The following is a 22,903-nucleotide window of genomic DNA, read 5'->3' as shown; positions in this document are numbered from 1 at the left end:
TCTTTAATTTGCAAAGAAATTTGTCCTTACCAAACCAAATAATTTTGATTCTATGATTCTTTCGTGGCAGATAAAAGCAAGATGAAATCAATGATTGACACTAATATCAATTTAAAATCGACACTTCAGCAGTTTAGGAATTTTTTTTGATATATAATTCCAATTTCCAGTGCGAGGTAATTCTGTAATAAGACCAATATGATTAATGTATCGATTATGAATGGGACAGAAATAAATTGTACAATCGCCTTATCAAGAATGTCATAATTTTGCGATGAAATAGTACGAGTAGACAAACCAATATTTCCTGTGTTTTCCGAAATTAAATCTGTGAGAGTAATAAATGTAATATCAAGTGAAGATGAATGGAGTGCAAAACCGATCTTAGTTTAAAAGTCAAATTTACATACTAGCATGGATCAAATAATCTATATTTATAGAGCTCCCAACAATACAAAAACTTCAATTTTTACAGACATGTAGTGATAGAATGTAAAGGATAAAGGAATAATAATAATAAAGTAAAATCTTTTAAATAGTTCAAAAATATTATATAAAGGATAAATGAATAATGACGAAGTTAATGCTTTCTTCAATTTCCTCTATGCCAGTATTTTCAGTTTCTATGGATATTTTGTCATCAGTGATTGATTCCACAACTGAATACTAGTAATTCTTAATCCGACAACAGTCTTATTTTCTTTTTCTGGCTTGTGTGAAAATAATTGCTCCCAACTATAAATACTTCCAAACATGAATTAGTTTAGTCACATTTATGGCTCGTTTAAAAAAAAACATTAACGCTATTTCAGGGCAGATCTCATAAATATAAATCGTGTTCAGATGACGGAAACGACACTTGAGCCAGCACTCCATTTTCAGACTTCCATGTAATATTAGTGGCAAAGCATTTGAGCCTGATAAAAACTGCGTACTCTAAACTCAATTGCAAGCTATTTCTTTAATGGAATCGGGTTGCAAATTTAGAACTACCTAATATTGAAACCATAATCTTACCACAAGGTCACTGCAGCCCTACAAGCATTTAATAACATTAAACGAGCAATTCGTGTACATATATATAAATGTATTTATTTTGTGTATCTAAGAAACGGCTCTAACGATTTGGATTGAAATTTTATATTAGGTAAAGTTTTGCTTTTTAAGTTTATTTATAAAAGTGTCTCTCCTGAAAAAGCGCGATTCTATCCACAAAAAACTTTTTTATAGCTAACTATTAGAATAACTATATTCCACTTTCGAGTCGTAGTGTGGGCAGTGCGTTATAGTGGTCAGAACAACATGAATGACAACGTGTGTTGGGGGTCCTCAGTTTGTGTCTCGCCTTTTGCTTTTGTCTTTCCGGAAATAACGTCATTTTACAAAAAAAAGAAAAAAATATAATTAACTATTAGAGTCTTTTTCTATCTGTTCTCATGCTGATAATCTCACATAGCACCATCTCGGACCCGATTTCACCATGGTAAAACTGAATATAAGTTTTACAAAAATATAAGAAATAATAGATGAACTTTAAAACGAAGACTTTATTATTCCAGATTGAATCAAATAACCTATTAAAGTAAGTGTATTCACGATCTTTTTATTGACATGACCAGTCCATACGCAGATCAGATTGAAAAATATTCATATGTCATCGTATCTAAATATTTTCTCCGAAAAAACACTATTTTTCAAAGAAAAAAAGAAACTGTCTAGTGAAGCTTGGTTTTTCCAATATTGGAAATAATTTATCATGTCATTTTTTGAGTATTTTCAAAATTGGCTTGTAAAATCCAGAAATTTTATTGCAGCAGTTGAATGCTAATAATGCGGCAAACATTAATTTGCTAACGGTTCCTTTTTGTGCTATTTGTAGAAGAAATTGTGTCCCGGATGTAGAATTAGTAATAGTTCTTTTGTGAATGTTTGGCTTTTTATTAATAATTAGTTAAGAATTTTAAAAACGGAAACTACGAAATTTTCATTAAGAAATTCTATAGCATCTTTTTGTATTTGCCTGGCCACAAAGATATTTGCTGTGAGCTCCAAGTATAACATGTGTCTTTATATAAAACATATTTTTTTCTTTTTAAATTCAAATATCATTAAAAAGTGTTTTTTACCTGGTCTCCTAGAAAGATGTCCCTGCGACTGAAGACTAGATCCGTTCTCTAGACTGCCCCAGTGGCCATTTTCCATGTAAGAATGGTAAGCGCCAAATCCATTGCTTCTCTGGAAATAAGAGCCGCTCTCGCGATTCGGTCCGCCAACAGAGCTTGGTAAAGAAGAAGCCTGCGAACGAACAAAAAAAAGAAGGATAATCCTCCGTTTTTGATACACTTTATGCATCCGTTAAGACAGAAACATGACAAGAAAATAATGAATAGACATGTTCAAAAGGATTCAAGCAGCAATGCGAAAAACGGCTGATTTGATAAAACGTTCAACGAACACTTTCAATCGTGCTATGAAATGTCATCTTTCATTTGAAATAGGTATCGATTGTAGCTTTTTTAAGTAATTATTTCCTAAAACATGAGTATATCGTGCATTTGATGAGCTTTTTATAATATTTTTGTTGTTTGTTTGTCGCAATATTAATCTTTAAAAGAGGGTTTAAAATAATAATATATTATGATGTTTTCTGTTTTTTTTAAATATATATATTTAGATATTTCTATGTTTTGTAAAATCAAAAATAAATCTTTTTAAAAGTAACAAAAATGATCGCTTTTTAGAGGATTTGCTATTGCATTGAACTAAGCAGTTGGAAAGAGAGTTAAGAAAACTATCACAATATTCTCCTTATTGATTATCTCTTATATTGATTATCTACATTCTATATTGATCTATCGACTTATCTTCTATATTGATTTTCACAAATAATAATTAATGTGCAATAATAAAAAAAAGTATATTTCAAGTTAATGGTAGATCCAAGAGAGATTTTTCCCTGAGCCTGACAATTTTTAATTTTTTTTAAAACTTAATTGTTTGAAGCTGAATAATGTATTATGATGTTTTCTGTTTTTTTAAATATATATTTAGGAACATAGTTCTATGTTTCATAAATGTAAGAATAAATCTTTTTAAAAGTAACAGCATATTATTGCCGTTTAGAGGATCTGCTATTGCACCAAATTAAGCGAATGGAAAGAGAGTTAAGAGAACTGTCACATTATTCTTTTTATTGATTATATTTTATATTGATTATCTATATTCTATATTGATCGATCAAATTATCTTCTATATTGATTTTCACAAATAATAAAAAAATGACATTTCAAATAAATGATAGATCTAAAAGAGATTATTCGCTGAGTCTTCGAAATACTTGACCAGATATTCAGTAACTAATTATCTTTGAAAGTTCAGACAATTCATCGGAATTTTTTACAAATTATATGCGCTGCAATCTACTGTAGCTCACACACTCTTGATTAAAAGACTCTCTAGATCCCATTGAAAGCGCTAAAGCAAATAGATATCTTTATATTGAAGCAGCTCAAACATGAATCCTTGTACCACTACGTATCCTAAATACAGAATGACCACAAATAACTACTTTAAAAACAATTAATAGCATAAATCAGTGTGTCTTAAATAATATTATTATATTAAAATGTTTTAATAACTATCTTAATTAATTACTGTTGAAAAATATTCTAGACGTTTTTGAAAGATCTGTGAAAACTTATCATTTCAAAAAATAGAAGTAGTAAGCTTATTCTGCCATGCCCTAGACCAATTTCAATTAAATTGTTATCAGAAAGTAAAAGGTAGTCGATACCAAAATGTTTTTCAGCAGTGGTAATAAAATTTTTAAATAATGAATGATTTAAAATCCCTGTAAATAGTCAGACTTATTAAAAATTGTTTAATCAACATGTAAATTATATGAGACAGAAATGCAGTTTCTTTTATGCTAGCCACTTTTGGTGACTAGTTGACTCGCCGGAATTAAAGAACATTAAAAATTTCTACTAAATATTTTGTGTAATTTGGTCTTATTGACTTTCTCAGAAAAACGTTTTTAAAATTCATATTTTGATACCGTTTTAGAATTCTTATATCATTCTGTTATTTCTGCTATGCATTTCCATAATTCTATATCTCTATTTTTATACGTTAACTTATATCACAAGATAAAACAGTAGTATTTAAAAATGGGTTCACTTAAAAATTTTTGAATTACTGTTTATTTCTGAGATAGATTATAAATACAATTAAATTTCCAAAAATTTCGTTAATGAAACCAACTTTTTAATAGAACCAATTCAATATGAAAAAATAAGCCGAATCTTCATATTTTGGTCTTCAATAATGGGAAAAAAGTTAATATGAAATATTCATAATAACAATGAAAGCAATGACAATAATTTGAATTTCACTCACATTCCTTCAAAATTTTTAAATCCTTAGATGATGCAAAAATTATTTTTTCTGTAATATTTTTCGAAGTTTCCACAGAAACAAGTCAAAGTTTAATTTAATTTTAAATTAACTTAAATTTTAATTAAAGTTCCGTATACATTGTTCTATGATGCACTTTCTCAATTTCCAAATTATACAGCACTAAATTTGGTTCCCTAAGGCAAGATAGTAGAATGCCAAAATAAATAGGCACACATACAGACATCCAAATACATCTTTATTATTGGTAGAAATATACTGTATGTAGTCCTGATTCTCTTGCCATTTACTAGAATTCAAAAATCGAAATATCTTATTTCTGTTTTTAAACATTAACATGTATGTCTCCACCCTGTCATATTCATTTTATGTGGAATATATCTGAAATATATTTTGATCCAGTTATTGTTTTTTATTTGCTAATATCTAATTACATGATTGAGTGTTAAGAAAGGGATATGCTTGATATTCAAATTTTTAGAAAATTGCTAAATATTTCATTAATCAAAATTCAGAAAAATTCAGTAATAAATCACTAAGATATGTTATATAATGAATAAAAGATAAAATTAATCAATTTTTTACATAATGCTGAAAAGATTTTCATTCGTTATTATGAAGATACTGACGACAATCAAATTTTTTTGCGAATGCATAACAAAATTTAATCAGAAAAGTTAAAAATTTTTGGTTTAGATATGCAAAAAAATATTTTAACTTTTATAACGTGATTATACTTTAAAATTCAAGAATTGTTCAATTCCTGAACATGCAATCTTAAAAATAAAACCGAAGAAAAAGCTATAGTACTGATTATTTTTTTATTAATAAATATTTACATTTCAAAAAGCATGAATAAAAAAAGGCAATAACAACATAATAAATGTTTTAGAGTTAATATTTATTTAAGAGACAAATAAATAGAACGAAAGAGGTTCATTCATTGCATTCTCTGTCCAACGAAAAACGAAAATAAAATATTGCTTCATAGAATAAGTTTTCTTACATCAAATATTTATTTTACGAATTACGGTATCTATGAAACATACGATGAGTTCGTGAAAATATTGTAGCTTCACGGACTACCATTATATAGAATACAAAAACGCAACGAGAGATTTTGAAATCTTGGAAAATGCAGGTTAGAAATGGAAAAAAATTTGTAGAGAAAAACTCCTCAACAATAAAAATCATTACTACTCTAATAATGTCGTTTCGTCACACTTAGTCAAGATAAATTCATATACTAATGAATACCCTTATTTCTTGTGGAGGCATTTTTCAAAAGTAGTTACAATTACTGGCCGGGCAATCAGAATTTCGAAAATAAATTTCGTTTAATTTTGAGTAAATTTATATTAATCGAGTTTCTTCTTCCATTCAATAAAAGACAGGACAAATATTCTTAAAAAATGGATTATGGGAATCCCGAAGTGTAGATCTGCCACAGAGAAACAAATCCTTTTTGCATTAAAAAAATGAAGTAGAGGATAGATAAAAATAGTAGAGCGTAGATAATGCTATTGAAATTTTTTTGAGTTATTTTAATGCATTAAATAAAAAGAAACCATACACCTTATAAAATGCACAAGAAAATATAATAGAATGAAAATTTACAAAAGCCCAGTTATATCAACAAAATAATTTTAGAGGTCGTATGCAGCATTAGAGAAACAATAATCTCAAGATGGCTTCAGTATCATCCACAAATATTTCGAATACTTAAAATAAGTGCTCAAAGGATTTGATGTCCAGACCTATTTACTTTTCATAAGCTACCATTCATATATTTCCTACACAGTGTATTATGATACTGTGTTATATCGAATTCGTATTCCGTTAAATTTGAGTTGCACATTTTGTCTAATGTACCCTTTTAAATGATTTAATCCACTGACAAAGAGCGTATAGTTGCTACCCCACGTCTTGTTTCTGCCAATACTTACTGACCAACTCTTAAAAATGTAGAAATTACTTTTCAGGATATACTGTTATAAGAAAGAAAGACAGAGCTCAGGAAAGTGCGCTCTTTATAACAAGTGTCAAAAAGCCCCGTTAAAGCATCCTCGGCCCTTCGCACTCTTTACCCCCAAAAATATTCATGAATTATGTGTAATGGAAGATGCGTGAAGGCAGTCCTTATATTATGCAAACATTCATTACAAACAGAAAATTGTTTTTTAACTCTACCGGTTCGCTGTCAGTTAAATGATAGCCTGAATGTTCTCAAGGAATTCGCTTCATATCGCAAAAACAAAATAAAATTTAGTATCAATAAAGTGAAAGTCAATAAATTACTGCTTGAACATAATAAAATAATGAATTCTACCTAAATGTTTAAACATGATGCAACAGGTTGCAAATTTACAGATATCTTGATATCATAACATAAAGATCACAATAATGTTTTTAAAAGTTTTAAAAACGAATTTTGCAGGAGTCATTTTGTTAAAACGAATAATATGAAAATTTGTTTTTCAAAAATAAATTTTCCATGAATTTTTGATGATTTTTTCTCCTCTTTTATGACTAATCAAGTCACATATATATGCAAACACTTTTTAGTGGCTTTGCATCTAGAGAAAACCAGTTAGTGAAAAGTTTAATCATTCAGTGCTGACGTCATTTTTGTTCAGAGATAAATATCTGTTAAAGGGACAGATTTAATAAGATATTAATTGGGTACTTTTCTAAAAAAGAAAACGGCTTCACATTCTTTCACATTGATTTTTATTTTTCATTGTTATGAGCTGTGTTTTCAGTTTGATAACAAAGCACTTTAACTAAATGATGCTATTCTATTAAATTTGAACTAAAAAATAAAGACAAATATTTATCGAAATCTTAATTTTGAATTATCCAAATAGTTGAGTGTTTGAATTTGTAGAGCCAAGTCCCATTCAGCAATTTTAGTATTTGAAATGTAAGGATTTTTGACTTCGTAACATTAGAAAAATTCGAATTTTCATGGATACAATAAATTCTGACTATAAATTATTTGAAAAAATCTACATTTTTTTTATATAAAATAACAAATCAACCTCTCAAAAGTTTTATTAATTGATAAGACATATTTTATTTTGAATTTATGTTAAATTTGATTATTTTGCGAATGTTACACTGAAATATCCCAGAATCAGATTGGAACCCATGACTGGTTATAGTTAATCTAACAAATTAATTGAATTATATAATATTACTAGCTATACGTTATTATTGTCGGTTATTCTCAAAAATGTGCCTCTATAAAAAATTTCCAGTATTGAAATTCGTATATTTTCAATGTTTTCCGTCATTTTTTTACCGATGAATTAGCAAATTATTTTCCTCCTGCTTCTTCTCTATACCGGAAATGGACAAAGATTGGATTCTATGGGAATATATAAATACCTGCATTAGTTCTAATTGATATGCACATTGATGCTTGGCACATTTGTATCTTCTTTGTGTTGGAAAAGCATTTATATATATCAAATAAAAGCACTCCAACATTTTAAATCAAAACATGTTTTAATAAGTAGTTAATGACCATGAAAATAAATACTTAGGTGTTCACTTTAACAGTAGCCTAATAGTTGATTCCGAAACAGTTAGAGGTAGGCAAATTCTTCTAATTGAAGAATAGCTCTGAATTATACAAATAATTGTATATTATATTATTTAAGTTCACAAATATACTTCTGAAAAATGAACATGCCCAAATTTTTATACAGTAATCCGGTCCTGTCAATTATATTTAGTAAACTATATTTTACTCTCTAATATTTTAAACAGAAAAATGCCGGCGTCCTGGCATAGGGGTAGCGCGTCTTCCCCGTGATCTGGGCGTCCTGGGTTCGAGTCCCGGTTTGGGCATGGTTGTTCTTCTGTTGTTCTATCTGTGAGATGTGTGAATGTGCCCTCCTGTAAAAAGGGGTTGTGCAAGCGAATGAGTGATGCGTGAGTGGCAAAGTCGTACTCTTGGCCCTAGTTGGCGCTGCTATAAAAAGTAAGAGACGTTCCCCCTCAGGCTTAATTCGCTGTCTTCGAAACAGTGGGCTTGTCAGTGGCAAGTGCCATAAGAAACAAACAAAGAGAAAAATTCAGCTCCTCTTCAACCAAAACTGACCAAGTGGTAGATGTATATACCTATCTACAAATATTGAGAAAACAGTTATTTGGAGCACGTTAATTAATGCTGTATTACGTTATTTAATATGAATAATTCAAAGAAATTATTTTAAAAACTGGTATAAGAGAATGGAGCAGACGAAATAAACCAGTGATATCCTTAGGGAAATGTTTATAAATTATAAAGTAGAATAATAACTATTTCCATAAAGATTATTTACTATTAATGTTAAAAACAATGATATCAAGAGCCTGAATATGACATCAATCTACGCATTGTGTTTTTCTTAGATATGACATCGTGTTCTTTTTCCTGCTAAAGGATATGAATTTGAGGAAAAAATATAGCTATGATTTTGAAATAAAATCATATAAATAACATGAATTAAACTATTTCTCCAGTCTGATATGTTGTAGTACTTGTAATATGCTGACGCTTTTATTTTAACTCCATTTATAATTGCATATTCATCGAAACTAACGATCCTTAAAAAAAACAATATAATTATATAATCACTATCTATGGATTAATTCTATAAAACTCAAATATTATATACTTTTTTTATTTAAGTCATCTGCAAAATCATACAATATAATTTTTTAAAAAACATAAAAAAGGAGATAAATTTGATATATCCTAAATAACTTACAAATTAAAAAATTTAATATCGTGAATGTTATATATTATTATTGTTTAGTGCTGCAGGAATTTTTCCACAATGAGATCTTGTTTCACGGCTCTGTTTTTGAAGTTTTTGATATTATAATTGCCTGTTCATTCTAAAGAATTAAAGAATATACTAGAATTTTTTTTAAACTATACGTCTTCACGAAATGATGCTTATTCTTTTTCCCTGCTGTCGTTAAATAAATTATTGAATCCTAACTCCAATTTAAAAGAAAAGCGCAAAAGAAATTTCATTTTACAGATGGAATGCTGAATTAATTTGAATTATATTAACAGTACACTCCTGGTTCCCAACTATCCGGCCTAGTTTTCTTTTATTGTAATTAAATGAGAGAGGCAAGGCGTTGCAATAGCAGCATTGCCAAAGCCAGCAGGCCTATGGCGTTTGCTGCAAAATATAAGTTGCGAGAGGAAAAAAAGCAGAGTTCTCCTCATTGTTTATATAGTTTAGTCAGAGTGTAACGGACCTCAATAGTTGCCGATGTTCCTTATTATTACTTCATAGTGTGTACAGTATGCGTAAATTGTTCTTGGAATATGCTTAATGTTTTTTTTTTTTTTTAAGTTACAGCAAAGTTTCAAAATGGGTTATAAACGAAAAAAAATTGTACTGACTATGCAGGAGAAATTACGCTCTATATAGCGATTAGACTCTGGTGTAACAGCAAGAAAATGTAGCTTCGAATTTAAGAATTGGTAAAAGTACAGTGGGGATTGAGAAAAAAAAAAAAAAAAAAAAAAAAACGAGCAGAAGTTGGAAAGTGCCGTAGCGTTTATATTATTCATGGCTTGAAATCAATGGAGGGCTTAGTATTCAATAAGTGAGAAAATACGTATTATAACAATGAGTTTTCGTATAAAAACTTTGTTATTGGTATAGGAGATAGCAAAGAAATAAATTCATAGAACTCTGGCCTGTCCAGCTTTTTTGTTAGCCGGCATGCCATTCCGCCACATTAGGTGGATACTCGGGGGTGTACTGTATTCACTTTAGATACTACATTTGCTAATCAAAATATAAGGAACCACACACACGCACCCACACACTCATTAAAACTTTGATTCACCCCTGCTGCACCCGAACCGATAGTATAAACCAGATTCACTGTTAAGAAGTCTTACTCAAAACAGAAACACCAGTAATGCGCATGCCCAGAAGCACTGATCTGTTTCACTTTTCTCGCAGAACAGTGTTTTTATTAGTGAAATGAAATGAAATTGAATCAATGCTTAAATATATATATCTTATTTCTGACAGCGAACTTTTACCGGGTGCCCCAAAAATGACTGATAGATTTTCAGAACCAATAATTAAAAAAAAAAAAAAAAAAGACGGAATGCGATAGAAATGAGTCATTTGTGGCCTTATGTTTGAGAAATCAGAAAATTTTAGTCCACCAAATTCCAAATTTAGTTACCAATGCAACCAACAGGTGGCGCTGCAAGACGATCGCAACGGTACAGTTAAAACGAAGTGCTTGAAATCACCATTCCGTAATTCAGTTTGGTCTTAAACTGAGACACGTTGTTACTGCAAATGGGGGAAACATTGAAAACATTAAATTTGAAAGAATTTAATTTTTTGAAGCAGTCTTTGTAACATTTTCATACTAGTTATTATTTTTTTTTTCTATTTTAAAGTGCTACTGTCGGTGACAATGCGAACTCAATTTGATGGGATAAAATTCCCTGATTTTTCCAAGAGCAAGCATTTCTTGAGTTTTCCAAGCGCAAACGATACATTTCTATCCCGCCATTTCAGTGATTTTTGAGACACCCGGTAACTTGACACTGATCACTAATTTTGGTTTTAGAAACATGTAGACCTTTTATCTCAGTTTTCTTTTACAATACTAAAATCAAAATGGAATTTACCAAATTCGAATATTTTTAATTCGAATTTGGCATTAAAACTGAGACAAACAAAATGTGCAAAAGGAGGAATAGTGGACGAATATAGATTGCGAACGGAAATGGAGGTAGAGGACTGACATGCATTGCGAGCAATAATAGAAAAGTTACGATGTAACAAATAGCAGCGTAACTTAGGATCATAGCAAATCATGGTCATACTCTCTGGAAAGCATATCTTAAAATGAATTGGTTTAATACCCGACGATCAAAAAGAAATCCTTGCAGCGGCTTCTCTCAGTGGCATTTCTTGAGAAGAAATCTCATCTGTGGAAAGTAACTTTTCTTTACAAATTACAAACTGATTACGGTTATAAAGCTGCTTGAGAGTACCATTTTTGTTTGTTAATTTATAAAAGTCGGAATCTTCTATTCCACCAACACATTTCGGGCATCTGTACGGCCACGGTCGACGTCAGGGACTTGTATTCGCAGTGGTATCGCCTCTCCGTGGACATAGGCGCCTCGTTTCGACCTCCACCAGAGCAAGTCGGTGATTGTCCGAATATATAAGAATATTATAAAATATTCGGCTTTTCACCGAGGTATTTGGTATATGTCGATATTCATTAGTGAGTGTCGACATTCTCCAATTTCGGACACTCACGGTAACAGATATAGATTTATATATATTTAACTGTGGCACTAAAAAAATAAATAGATTTTATCCAGATGACCCCTATAAGTCGTTCATATATTCAAAAAATATATTGTCGAAAATGTCTTGTCGAAAAAACATATTCATGCTTCCCTTTAACAAACTATTAATTATTTAAGTAAGTTGTCACGAAACTTTCGCTAAAATCTTCTTCATACTTCAACATTTTCTACTGAAATCTGTTGAGAAAATATATGGCACTTGATTGCTTCTTTTGTTGCTACAGTAGAATAAAGAGTTCCAAAAACAGCTGTATTTCCATTTGGGTTCGCCATATGAAAGAGGCTTTCCATGAGTCGTAGAAACTTTGAAATGACCATTGCAGGATAAACAGAAATGTCAATTTTGCAATGATCAATGGAAAATCGATGTTATTTGTGAAGAAAGGCTCGAAATCTATCTAAGATTTATTTTTCCAATACATCTTTAATTGATTAAAATATTTATTTTGTACAAATTTTTATTAAAAATACTTTTTCTTGTTTAAATTAGTAAACAAATGCACATTTTTAGACGAGATATAAGCATTAATATTTATTTATCATATTCTAAAAAAACGGTGAAACTAAACAGACAGAAAGCAAAAAGAAAAAAAAAGTAACCACAGTTTTTTATAACATTATTATATTTTCTAGAATAACGTATAATTTATTGCGGAAAGAAGCAAAGATATTGATCAAAACTACTTTATTTTCTTGTCATAAATGATTTAATTCCTTTTCAATTAATTAAGTCTGAGATCTTTATCAACAGTGAGAGAACTTTGTCATTTGGGGACCTTTTCCTGTTCTGAAACATTGACAGATGTTTACAAAAGGACAAAGCGACTTCCGACAGTTTCGTATCAGATAACACGTTATGTCATTCTTCAGAATTTATAGTTGTCATTGATTAGCATTAGCAAGCCGGGCAAAAGGGAATTAAAAAAAAACGACTTTACAGGTGCTTATTAGTTATTTTATATTCTCTCTAGAGTGAAATAACACTCTTGAGAAGTATTATATTCGGAATAAAATTGAGAAATTGGGGAAAATGGGATAAAAAAGAAATTTTTTCAGGCAATCAGATTCTGGGGATTTTCTGCTATGCGAAACGTATATTAACTTGAAATAAATGATAGTAAACTCTTAATCATTTGTAGAATCGAATGACGCGTCAACCACAAATAAAGGAAATTCGTAAAATGAAAGAAAAAAAAAAGAACAAGGAAATTGCGTTTGCATAGTTTATTTACAATAGGGGATTTACACATTCAATAATAACTTTATAAATTGCAAATTTCTGTAATTATAGATTTGTTGATTTATTACCTATCAGAAAAAATTGGTCAATTGTTTTCGTCTGTGGTGGTTTCTTTTTTTAATTTCTTGCATCATAAAGAAAGTATTAAGTATTGTAAACGACAAAATTTCGAAATCGGGATTTTAGACGATATCCTAGTTTTAGACCACTCTGAGTTCAAAAAACTGATACTATATGAGTCTGTATGTTCATTTGTTAACGTGATAGCTAAAAAAGGCTTTGACGGATGAAATTTGGTATATGAATTTAAAATTTTGTATATATTTTACTAATACCAAATAAGAGCATTCGTGGTCTTATCCAATGTCCACAGTTTTATGTTGTTGGAAGGGATAAGATCTTCATTAGATAGTATGTGAAATTTTTTTAGGAAATATCACTCCTACTATTTTGTGTGTGTGCGTTATTGAAAGTCGTTACGAAACTTTCAATAGCGCTTTCTTTATGCTTCAGCATTTTTTATTTAAGGATATTTAGAGAAATCTAGACTACGTCATTGCTTGTTTTGTTGCTACAGTAGAATAATGAGCTCCAAAAAACGATTCTACTTCCATTTGGATTTTTCATATGGAAATAGAAGAAGGAAGTCGATGGCTAATTGAGAGCTTATTCTAATAGGAAAACCTTATAGTTTTAACATTTTAACTCGTAAATGTTATTACGAAAAATAAAGCTTCCATCATTTAAAAGGGAAAAACAGAGTGCTGGGATAATAAATTCAGATTTTTAACTTTTAAAAATTAATTTTTTTTCTAAAAGCTTAACAAAAAACATTAAATTCTAGAATGACCCTTGACTCACAAAAATTTCCCTTGACTCACAAATATCTTCTTCATTTAACTCATTAATAATCATTCTAACTCTTTAATATTACTGGGAAAATAGTTTTTTGATATTAGTTCTAGTTTCATTCCCGAAATGGTTTTCTTTAATGAGCTGTTAAAGATTGCTTCTTTTTAATATTTTTTTCACCCTCTATTTGGACCTGCGGTGGCTGATTGCTCAGGTCTCGGCTTCGAGGTGGAGTGTTTGAAGTTCGAAAATCGATTCCACCGAAGAACCATCGTGAAAGAGGGCCTGGTACACGCCAAATATGTCTGAGCCAAATGCCCTAGTGTAGCTTGGAGAGGGGGGTGCAAGCTCAGGTGTCGTCATCATCATTTGACCACTGTTCAAAAGTACGAGGTCCTTCCCAAAATAGACCTAGTATTGCTTTAAAACGGGCGTTAGTAAAACTAAACTAAATCACCCTCTACTATTTGTCAAGTATTTTAGCTGATGAATTTTGCTTAAAATTTCTCTTCAATGGCAGTGCTTCAAATCCACTAACAATGATATTAGAAGAGTACATTTATCTTTTATTCTACCAGAGACTATAATTCAAATAAAATAAACTGATTAATAGTTTTTCCACTCGCTTGCGATTTCTTCTAGACGACTCTATAGCATAACATCGTTTATCTTTTATTATATATCTGTATATATACTATAGGACGAATATAATAACAGTGAAAAATTCTTAGAAATGGGCAGGCTATCGATAATTTTCAAAAAGATTGATTGGGGTCAGTGTAACTTAATTCAGCTGTACAGACGTTTCATTTTGAAATTACATGCAAGATTTTTTGGGTCTTATAGCGTTTTTGTTGTAATCATATGAACTATTAAGACACTAGACTAATAAAAATGGAAACTTTTAATGTTTTTTTTTCTTTGGGAGATTTAAAAACCACAATTTTTTGATAATATAAAGATGAGGAATTGATGTACTAGGCTTTGATATTATACGTATTTCAGTTACTTCTTATTGGTTGCATTTCGTACGTTTTCTATTAATATACTTTGGATATATAATAAAATATTTCTTTTAAAAAAGGCGATCTTCGATTCGAAACTACGATATCAGTTCCAAATTAGTTTTATTATTATTAAGAAAAAAAAAGATAGGACTTTAATATAACTAAACTAATATCAGGTATTAAATCTTTGTTTAGAATTGTTCTGATATCTTAGTAATGTAGATTTTACGGTTTTTACATTCAGAGCTGTTTCATTTCTTTTGATAAAATCAAATGATTGAATGAATCAAATACATGATAAAAGTAATTTTTTTTTCTTTTTTATTAGTGATGCTCTCTTTGCAGAATTGCTGTGAATTCTGAAATAGAAAAAAATTTATAGATATATCAAGTGATTTTTAAGAAAAAAAAAACCCTGTATGCTTTAGCTCCAAATCCTTTACCGACGTGCTCAAGTCTCTTTATTTTTTCGTATATAACAGAATTTTCTCTCTTTTTATTTTTTCTGACAGAAGTATAGAGAAAGTATAATAATTATCAAATATTAAATAAATATGAAGCAAAGACCAGAAGAAATTTATTATACGTTTGGCCTCGGAGGATTTAATAACCAAATATTTTTTGAGAATATGGTAAGTTTTGATTATATATGCACTTCAACTATTTGGGTATTATTGCTTTAAATGTTTTTCATTTTTGTCCAAAATTTTCATAATATTTTGGATTAAAAAAATAAAATTGACCATACACACTTGGAATAACTTAAATCACGTTGCGTATTTTAATTGTAATTCTACGTATTTAAATATCAGATTAAATCAGATAGAGGCAGGATTTTCAAAGACAAGTGAAATAAGTTTACATTTAATAACAATTAATCAAAAGATTTGGCTAGTATTTTAACGCGTCACTGATGTAAAGCGGGATGCTCAATTAGTTAATCTAAATCAAGCTTCAATAATCAAATTTTAAGAAAGCTACATGTTAATAAGTTTTGTTATCTAATTACTACAATTTTTAATGTTTTTTTTTCCTTTAAACTTAATGTTTTTTAAGCTTCATACAATAAAAACTAATTACTTCATGATATTATGGAAGATACATTTCGTTATTTTTTTTAAACCTTTTTAGCAGATCTGTTTAAAAAATATCTATTAAGAACTTCATTTCTAAAAATTGTATTAAAATGTATTGCAAATAACTATTTTTCACATCATATATATATCTTTTATAATAACTTTTCTCTCATTTTCTAAAATAATACTGTCAAAACAACTTCCTATTTTTCGCTCTTTTTGATAAATTGATGATTTTTTTTAATTTTACAGGTTTTTTTAAAAAAATTTGTTTTTAATAGACTAATAAATTTCATAAAACAAATTTGGTGCATTGAAATTAATAATTCGGGCACTTAACATGTTGATAAAAACTGGCAAAATAAATGGACTTATTAGCATGTTGACAAATATTGGTAAATAATGTGAGAGTTCGGAATCTTCAAACGGAATTTTATCCACGTATTACCATTAGAAATTATTTATACTGTCTGAAAAAAGGAAATCCTCTTGAATAGGGAGTGGCTAAAAACTAGTAGTAACTGTCTGTACGAGAGGTTAAGACAATTTAAATGCTAATGAGAGAACCAATAACTTTCTATGGCTCTTTACATTAGTTTCTTTGGCGACCAATTAAAATACGTCCTCCAAAACTTGAAAGCATATAACAGTCCTTATTTCGGAACTAATTATATGGACAAAAATTTATAAAAGATAACCTGAAATTGTTTTAAAAAAATTATTTTGGACATTCGATAAAGCAGATTATTTGCTTTTTGCAATAGAATAATTTATTTTAATTCTGAAATGTCTTTTAAAAAATAATTTCTGAAATCTAAGTATCAAAAATGATTTTTTAATATTTTATCATTTTTATGAAGATAAATTTGTAGATATAAATGTGGGAGTTGCTAACAGTTCTCGTATTCTGTTACGGCGCCATGTTGCTTGTGTCATGATGATAATCACATGATGGTTTCTTACCTAAATTTGCAGACGAGAGTTCGACGATGAGACGTTAAAGCGTACCTCTCACATACGCCTTTTTTACATGTTTTTATGTTAGTTCAATAATGTTTTGTCCTTGTATTAACTCATACGTCGTTTCTTAATAAATATATGTCGAGTGTGAATGTTGGTCGTTGCCTTTCTCCACATAAATAAATTAAAGGTTTTATCGTTTTAATTAAGAGTAAGCTCTGATTTTTAATAATTTAACAAAGAGAAATTATTGTAAGGATTAAAAAAAATGAACTCGAGATTTCGGCAAATTTCTACGTTTCGAGGATGAAACGTAGAACAAAAATACGAAAAACATATCTTTGGAATTATGTCTGCGTGTCTGTGATCACAATAACTCAAGCACGCTTTGAATTAGTAATTTAGTAAATTAGTAATTTAATAAATTAGAATTAGTAATTTAGTAAAATTAGCATATGGTTTTTATATTAAATTTTCAAATTTTTATCAAAATCCATTCAAAGAAAATCTACCTGCCCGATAATCCGAAAATAATTTTACACGGTAATTACAAAATGAAGAGAGCTAGACAGATAAAGTTTAGATGAAACCAAATACGCAAAGGAGTTAATTGCCTTTCAGCTGGAACATTTAAACGAGATAATTCAAAACGCATTGACTTAAATGTATGCAATTTGATGTGTTATTTTGTCATTGCAATAACTCTGTACCAAATTTATATTTTAATCGGTCGGAAAAAAGTTTTACAAAATGCATATTCAATTTTCTGGTATTTGTGTATTAACTATATCCCACACGATTAATTGCCACCAGAAATTGAGGATTAAGTGTCGCTACAAACAATTTTCTCCCATTTTTGTGTAGTTATCTTATTAAAACTGTGAAATTGTACTTAACTATCCAGCTTAGATGGTTGACTTAACTATCCAGCTTATACTGCAAAGACAGTATAAGCTAGATGCTAAAAAGGCATAATATAATTCCTAAATGAGTCATTCATTAAAGTCAGTATATGAGTCCTTTGTATTCGATCTTCAAATATTTAAATTATGCTTCAATATCATTGTTTATATGAAGAAGTGCTGCTGTGTTTGTGGAATTGAGGCTGTTGGATCCGATAACGATTTGTCTTAACGGCGATGAATTAATTTAGTATCAGAAGATAGTGTTAAAAGTTCTGCGGTAACTGTATATAAGAGAAAAAGATTGGTATGCGAAAGGGATAAGAAATGTGCTTCTATCACGACAATAGAGACTATTAGTTGAGAGCATTTAGCTTTGATAATGATAATGTATAAAAATAATGGTTTCACATCACTGCGATTCAAATGTACCTCGCTGATCCTTTGGAGCTGTGATGTGAGGTTTTTTTTTTCTTTTGATAAAGAGAACAAATGTTTAACTTCTGGTTGAATAAAGATTATGAATTCTTGAGCTGAATAACACGTGTGCGCGCACACACAGACACACAGATATGCGTGCGTGTGTGTGTGTGTGTGTGTGTGTGTGTTCTATAGTTAAGCACAAAATGATATTTATTTTTAATAAATTTTGTTAGAACAAAAGAGTTTCAGAAGACAATATGATTGATTATCTTTTGAAAAGAACTTTTTACTATCATCAAGCTCAAAATTCAATCTTTTAAATCCTTCAGAGAGAAAAATTTTTGACAAAGATTATTGCTATAAAGAAATTTCCGAAAGAAAAAGGAAATGGCATCATAATATACTACTTGAACAATTCATTATTCCTACCTGATGGTTCTCATAGCATTTGCAATGTATAATTATTATACTGAATTAATTTATATTTATATTTGCTTTTTTTTCTCGTTAATTCTTTTTTTTTGTTAATAGGATGCAACTGTAATAGCTTTTTACTAAGTCTTAGCAGACAGATTCTATGCTAGTGGAATAATAATAATAATAGAATAAAAGTATCCTCATATTTTATGAAGAGAATTTCATTTGATACAAGACATTCAGACAAATAATATTTTGAAGCAACACGAATTTTTTAAAAATTGAAAAGAATTTCATTTTTAATAGAATATTAGTATTTTTCTAAATATCAATGTATTAATTCTACTGCTTCCTTCCGCTCAATAATCTTTTAGAATTTTTTTTTCCTCCAGCGACATTTCTCGCATAGCTAAACAAATGCACTTAGCGGGCTTCTGAATATTTGTGCGGTCTCTTCTCACACGATTCTTCATAACAAATTCCTTCAAAAAAACAGCTAAAATTTTCTTGAAATCCATTGATTCACTCGCACGATCAGATTAAGCTGTCAATCAAAGTACCCGAATAATCCGATTTGCAGTGATTCAACAAAAGCCATTAGAAGTGGTGAAAGATCGCAAACCAATAAGATAATCTTCGAAACAACCAATAAAACTTTATCTGACGAAAATGATTGACAGTTTAATTCTATGTTAAGTAAAAAAAAAAAAATAAAAAAAAAAACAATTATGTTAATAAGATTATAATTCATGCATTATTAGAACAATTATTTCATTGCTGCTTTTTCTTTGCCAAAGTTAATGACAATACCCAAAACCCTATATAGCTCCAATGGAAAAATAAGATTTAAAAAAACGCTGCCTGTTTAAATCCCTTTAAACCGAACCGCTAATTGACGGCTGAAACGGAAGGCATATTTTTTCCAACATCCTTTGTCGAAACTTTTTTAATTTATTGGCGTTCTTTCTTTTGTCTGTCATTCTTTGTGCAGAGAAAGAAAAGGAAAAGGTAGACGCGTGTAGAGCGAGGTAAGTCAAACCACCTTATCCGACATTATCGGAATGACACGATCGCGAAGATAAAAGACTAGTGCATGCATAGCGGTAAGACCAACCGAATACGGAATGAAGCTGGAAAGCTTGCATCGACCAATGGCATTCATTCTGCCTTTTTGATGAGATCAGAATTGATTTGTCAGAGATGCGCTGAAATCGTACATCTTCGTTTCGTCCTCACCTGCGTTTGGGTGGCAGATGATTGACGGCCATTTCAAAAGGATTTTGGCACTCTTTTCCTCTCTTAATTCAGGCCAAAATGAATATGAAAGAGATCAAGATATAAATGGCAGTTGGATGAAAAGCGGATATTTTGTTTAAACATTTCGAAAAATTGTTATTTGAGTTTAGTTCGTCTTTCCTGCACTTAGGAGAGAAGGGATAGTAAATAAAAAATAGATTTCCTTAAGTAAGATTAAATTGACAAGTTCTATAAGATTTTAGAAAATATTGCTGTTATTTGCACAAATCTGAAACTTCAAGTCAGAAGGATTATGAGTACTTTTCTACTTTTAAACTTATTTTTATTCTTTATAATTTTTTGGACTTTTTTCTTTATATTTGGAGTTACAAAGAACTTGAGTCACTTGTAACTGTCTACTTCATCCGAGCAACTTATTATTTTGCTTTCTCACTTTTGAAAGCAGAATTTTTTTCTTTAAAAATTCCTTCATTAAAATAGTAAGAGTGATTTCTTTAAAATTTATTGCATACTCTCGAATCTCTTATCATCTTTTTAAAGCATAAAAATGTGTTGGATATGGCCGCAAATGCCTTACATAGCATTGGCAAACAATAGTTAACTATTTTTGACGGATATAATCATCATGGAATAAGTGTATTTTGCGTTATGGCGAGTTTATTCGTCAGGAGTAATAAGTAATGCCAATTTGCAGTTTGAATTACAATTTTAATAAAAACTCAAACATATTCGTAAATTTCAAGATGTTTAAAATATTTTGAAGCCAAGTCGAAACACTTGTAATTGTTTACTTCATCCGAGCAACTTATTATTTTGCTCTTTCATTTTTGAAAGCAGATTTTTTTTCTTTAAAAATTCCTTCATTAAACTAGTAAGAGTGATTTCTTTAAAATTAATTGCATACTCTCGAATAAAGATCTTATCATCCTTTTAAAGCAAAAAAATGTGTTGGGTATGGCCGGAAATGCCTTGCATAGCATTGGCAAACAATTAACTGTTTTTTACGAGTATACTCGTCATGGAAAAGGTACAACATTTTGAGTCACCACGAGTTTATTCGTCAGGAGTAATAAGTAGTGACAATTTGCAGTTTGAATTACAATTTTAGTAAAAACTCAAATATATTGGTAAATTTCAAGGTGTTTAAAATATTTTGAAGCCAAGTCGAAATCAAAGGGACAAATAAAAGATTATTAATAATTATTATCAACAAAACCCCGCATATAGCATGAATTATTTATCTTAATGTATCGCTCTGTTATATTAATCACCCAATTTCTTATGTTTCTTTTCGCTCGTATGCAAAAAATGTTTTTTCTTTTAAGTAAATAAATAAATGTGATTATTAAAATCGGGGAATGTCATTTCATTACAACATAATTTTATATTATATATACTCTGTATTTGACGCGTATACTTGTCATCGTAAATTTTTGCGACACAATGTAGATCCGCATTTTCCGAAACAGTTAAGAGGTAGAAACTGGCTAAAAAATTTCGATTTTTGAATAAACCTAGCAATTTTATTAAATCCATCTTGAGAATATGTATTTTGGACACATTTTTTCCGATCAGTTGAAACCAATACTTGACAAGGAGCTGCAGTTGTAGCCGTAAGATCACATACTGAATTTCATAGATTTAAGTCATTGCGTTTAGGGATTATGATGTTTACATGCAAGCGAAAAAGCAGACTGACAGACTGTTAACTCTTTGACAGATTTAGTTTAAAATTTGATTTAAAAAAAATACGCATTTTAAAATGTTATTCCTGTGTAGCAAGTTTTATATATCCAAATATTTATTTTTGGTTGTTATCGAGTTCACATGTCTTTGAAAAGCCGGACAGTTCAAAATATAATGCAAATCTACACATTTTGTTTTTAAATCTATATATAGAATTTCATTTGTCTAGATCAAAGCGTTTTTGAGTTGTTATGTTCACAGGTAGAATAAGACAGAAATAATGTCATAGATGTGTTTTTCGAACACGCAGGGAGATCTGAAACGTGGAGATTCGGTCAACTCTAGAGTTCGAAGTTCTTCATGAATACTATGTTTTTGCTATACTTTCATAAAATAGGAATTAAAAAATAACATGAAGTAGAGCCATTTACACACATGCAAACACACAAATATGCTCGTTTGAGACGTTTTCGTTCTTCAATTAGATAACCAATTTTTGCTTTGGATATTCCAGTTTTTTCATTGAATAAATTTCGCTGTTTAAAAAAAATATGAAAAAAATATCAGATGAAAACTTTAACAACATTCTAATGAACCTTTCTAAATTTCTTGAGCAATGTTAAGAAATTCATCAAACATTTTATCAAAAAAAAAAAAAAAACATTACTTTAGTCAAAATGTTTACAATTTATTTATTCTTACTTTTGATCATTTTGGAATTTTAAAAATTCTTCAGTTCGACTGTTTCCTGTAATCAAGAAACTGATGAAACCAACAATAACATCCCTAATTTTATCAAATCCCTTTCAAAGTCAGAGCACGAAACGACTCTCTGGACGGCTGAAACCATCTCCAAAGTGCTTTATAGCCCGGAGGATCTCTAATAAAATACTAATTCAGCTGGCCTGGCCGAGGAGTGGCCGATGAATCACTGCATCTAAATTACAAGAGTGGCTGATGTCGATCGCGTCAAGGCAAACATCAAGAAACAGCGGGGAGGGTTCTTCGGTGATATTTATCGGTCACTTGCACCTTCATTCGGATTCTTCGAGTCGCCTCGACTGCGCCCATCTGCACGATGATGGATGTGGCCTCTTCTGGCAAGAGTGGGAAAAGTATGGTACGTGTGGTTAATTAATATGTCATCGATGTGTAAGCTTAGACATAATTTTGTGGTCATAAACGTCACATTTGTTAGGTACCTCACCTAGATTTCCTTCCTTGCCCTGCTGAGGACATGATAGATTGAGGTAAAGGTTTCAAAACTCACTTCATGCATTTTTTTTTCCTTAAGTAGA

At 29.9% G+C, this 22,903-nt stretch overlaps 1 protein-coding gene across 1 annotated transcript in view; it reads right to left on the bottom strand.

Moving 5' to 3' along the window:
• LOC129961834 (transcription factor GATA-4-like) overlaps nt 1-22,903 on the bottom strand; it is a 134,973-nt gene that overhangs the window by 17,291 nt on the left and 94,779 nt on the right. The window contains exon 3 of the mRNA XM_056075415.1: nt 2,127-2,295. Coding sequence (XP_055931390.1) covers nt 2,127-2,295 — 169 coding nt within the window. The remainder of the gene's footprint in view (nt 1-2,126; nt 2,296-22,903) is intronic.

The sequence above is a fragment of the Argiope bruennichi genome, chromosome 2 (assembly GCF_947563725.1).
Source record: "Argiope bruennichi chromosome 2, qqArgBrue1.1, whole genome shotgun sequence".
Taxonomy (NCBI): domain Eukaryota; kingdom Metazoa; phylum Arthropoda; class Arachnida; order Araneae; family Araneidae; genus Argiope; species Argiope bruennichi.
The sequence above is the reverse complement of the archived record's forward strand: the minus strand, read 5'-3'. Positions and strand labels throughout refer to the sequence as shown.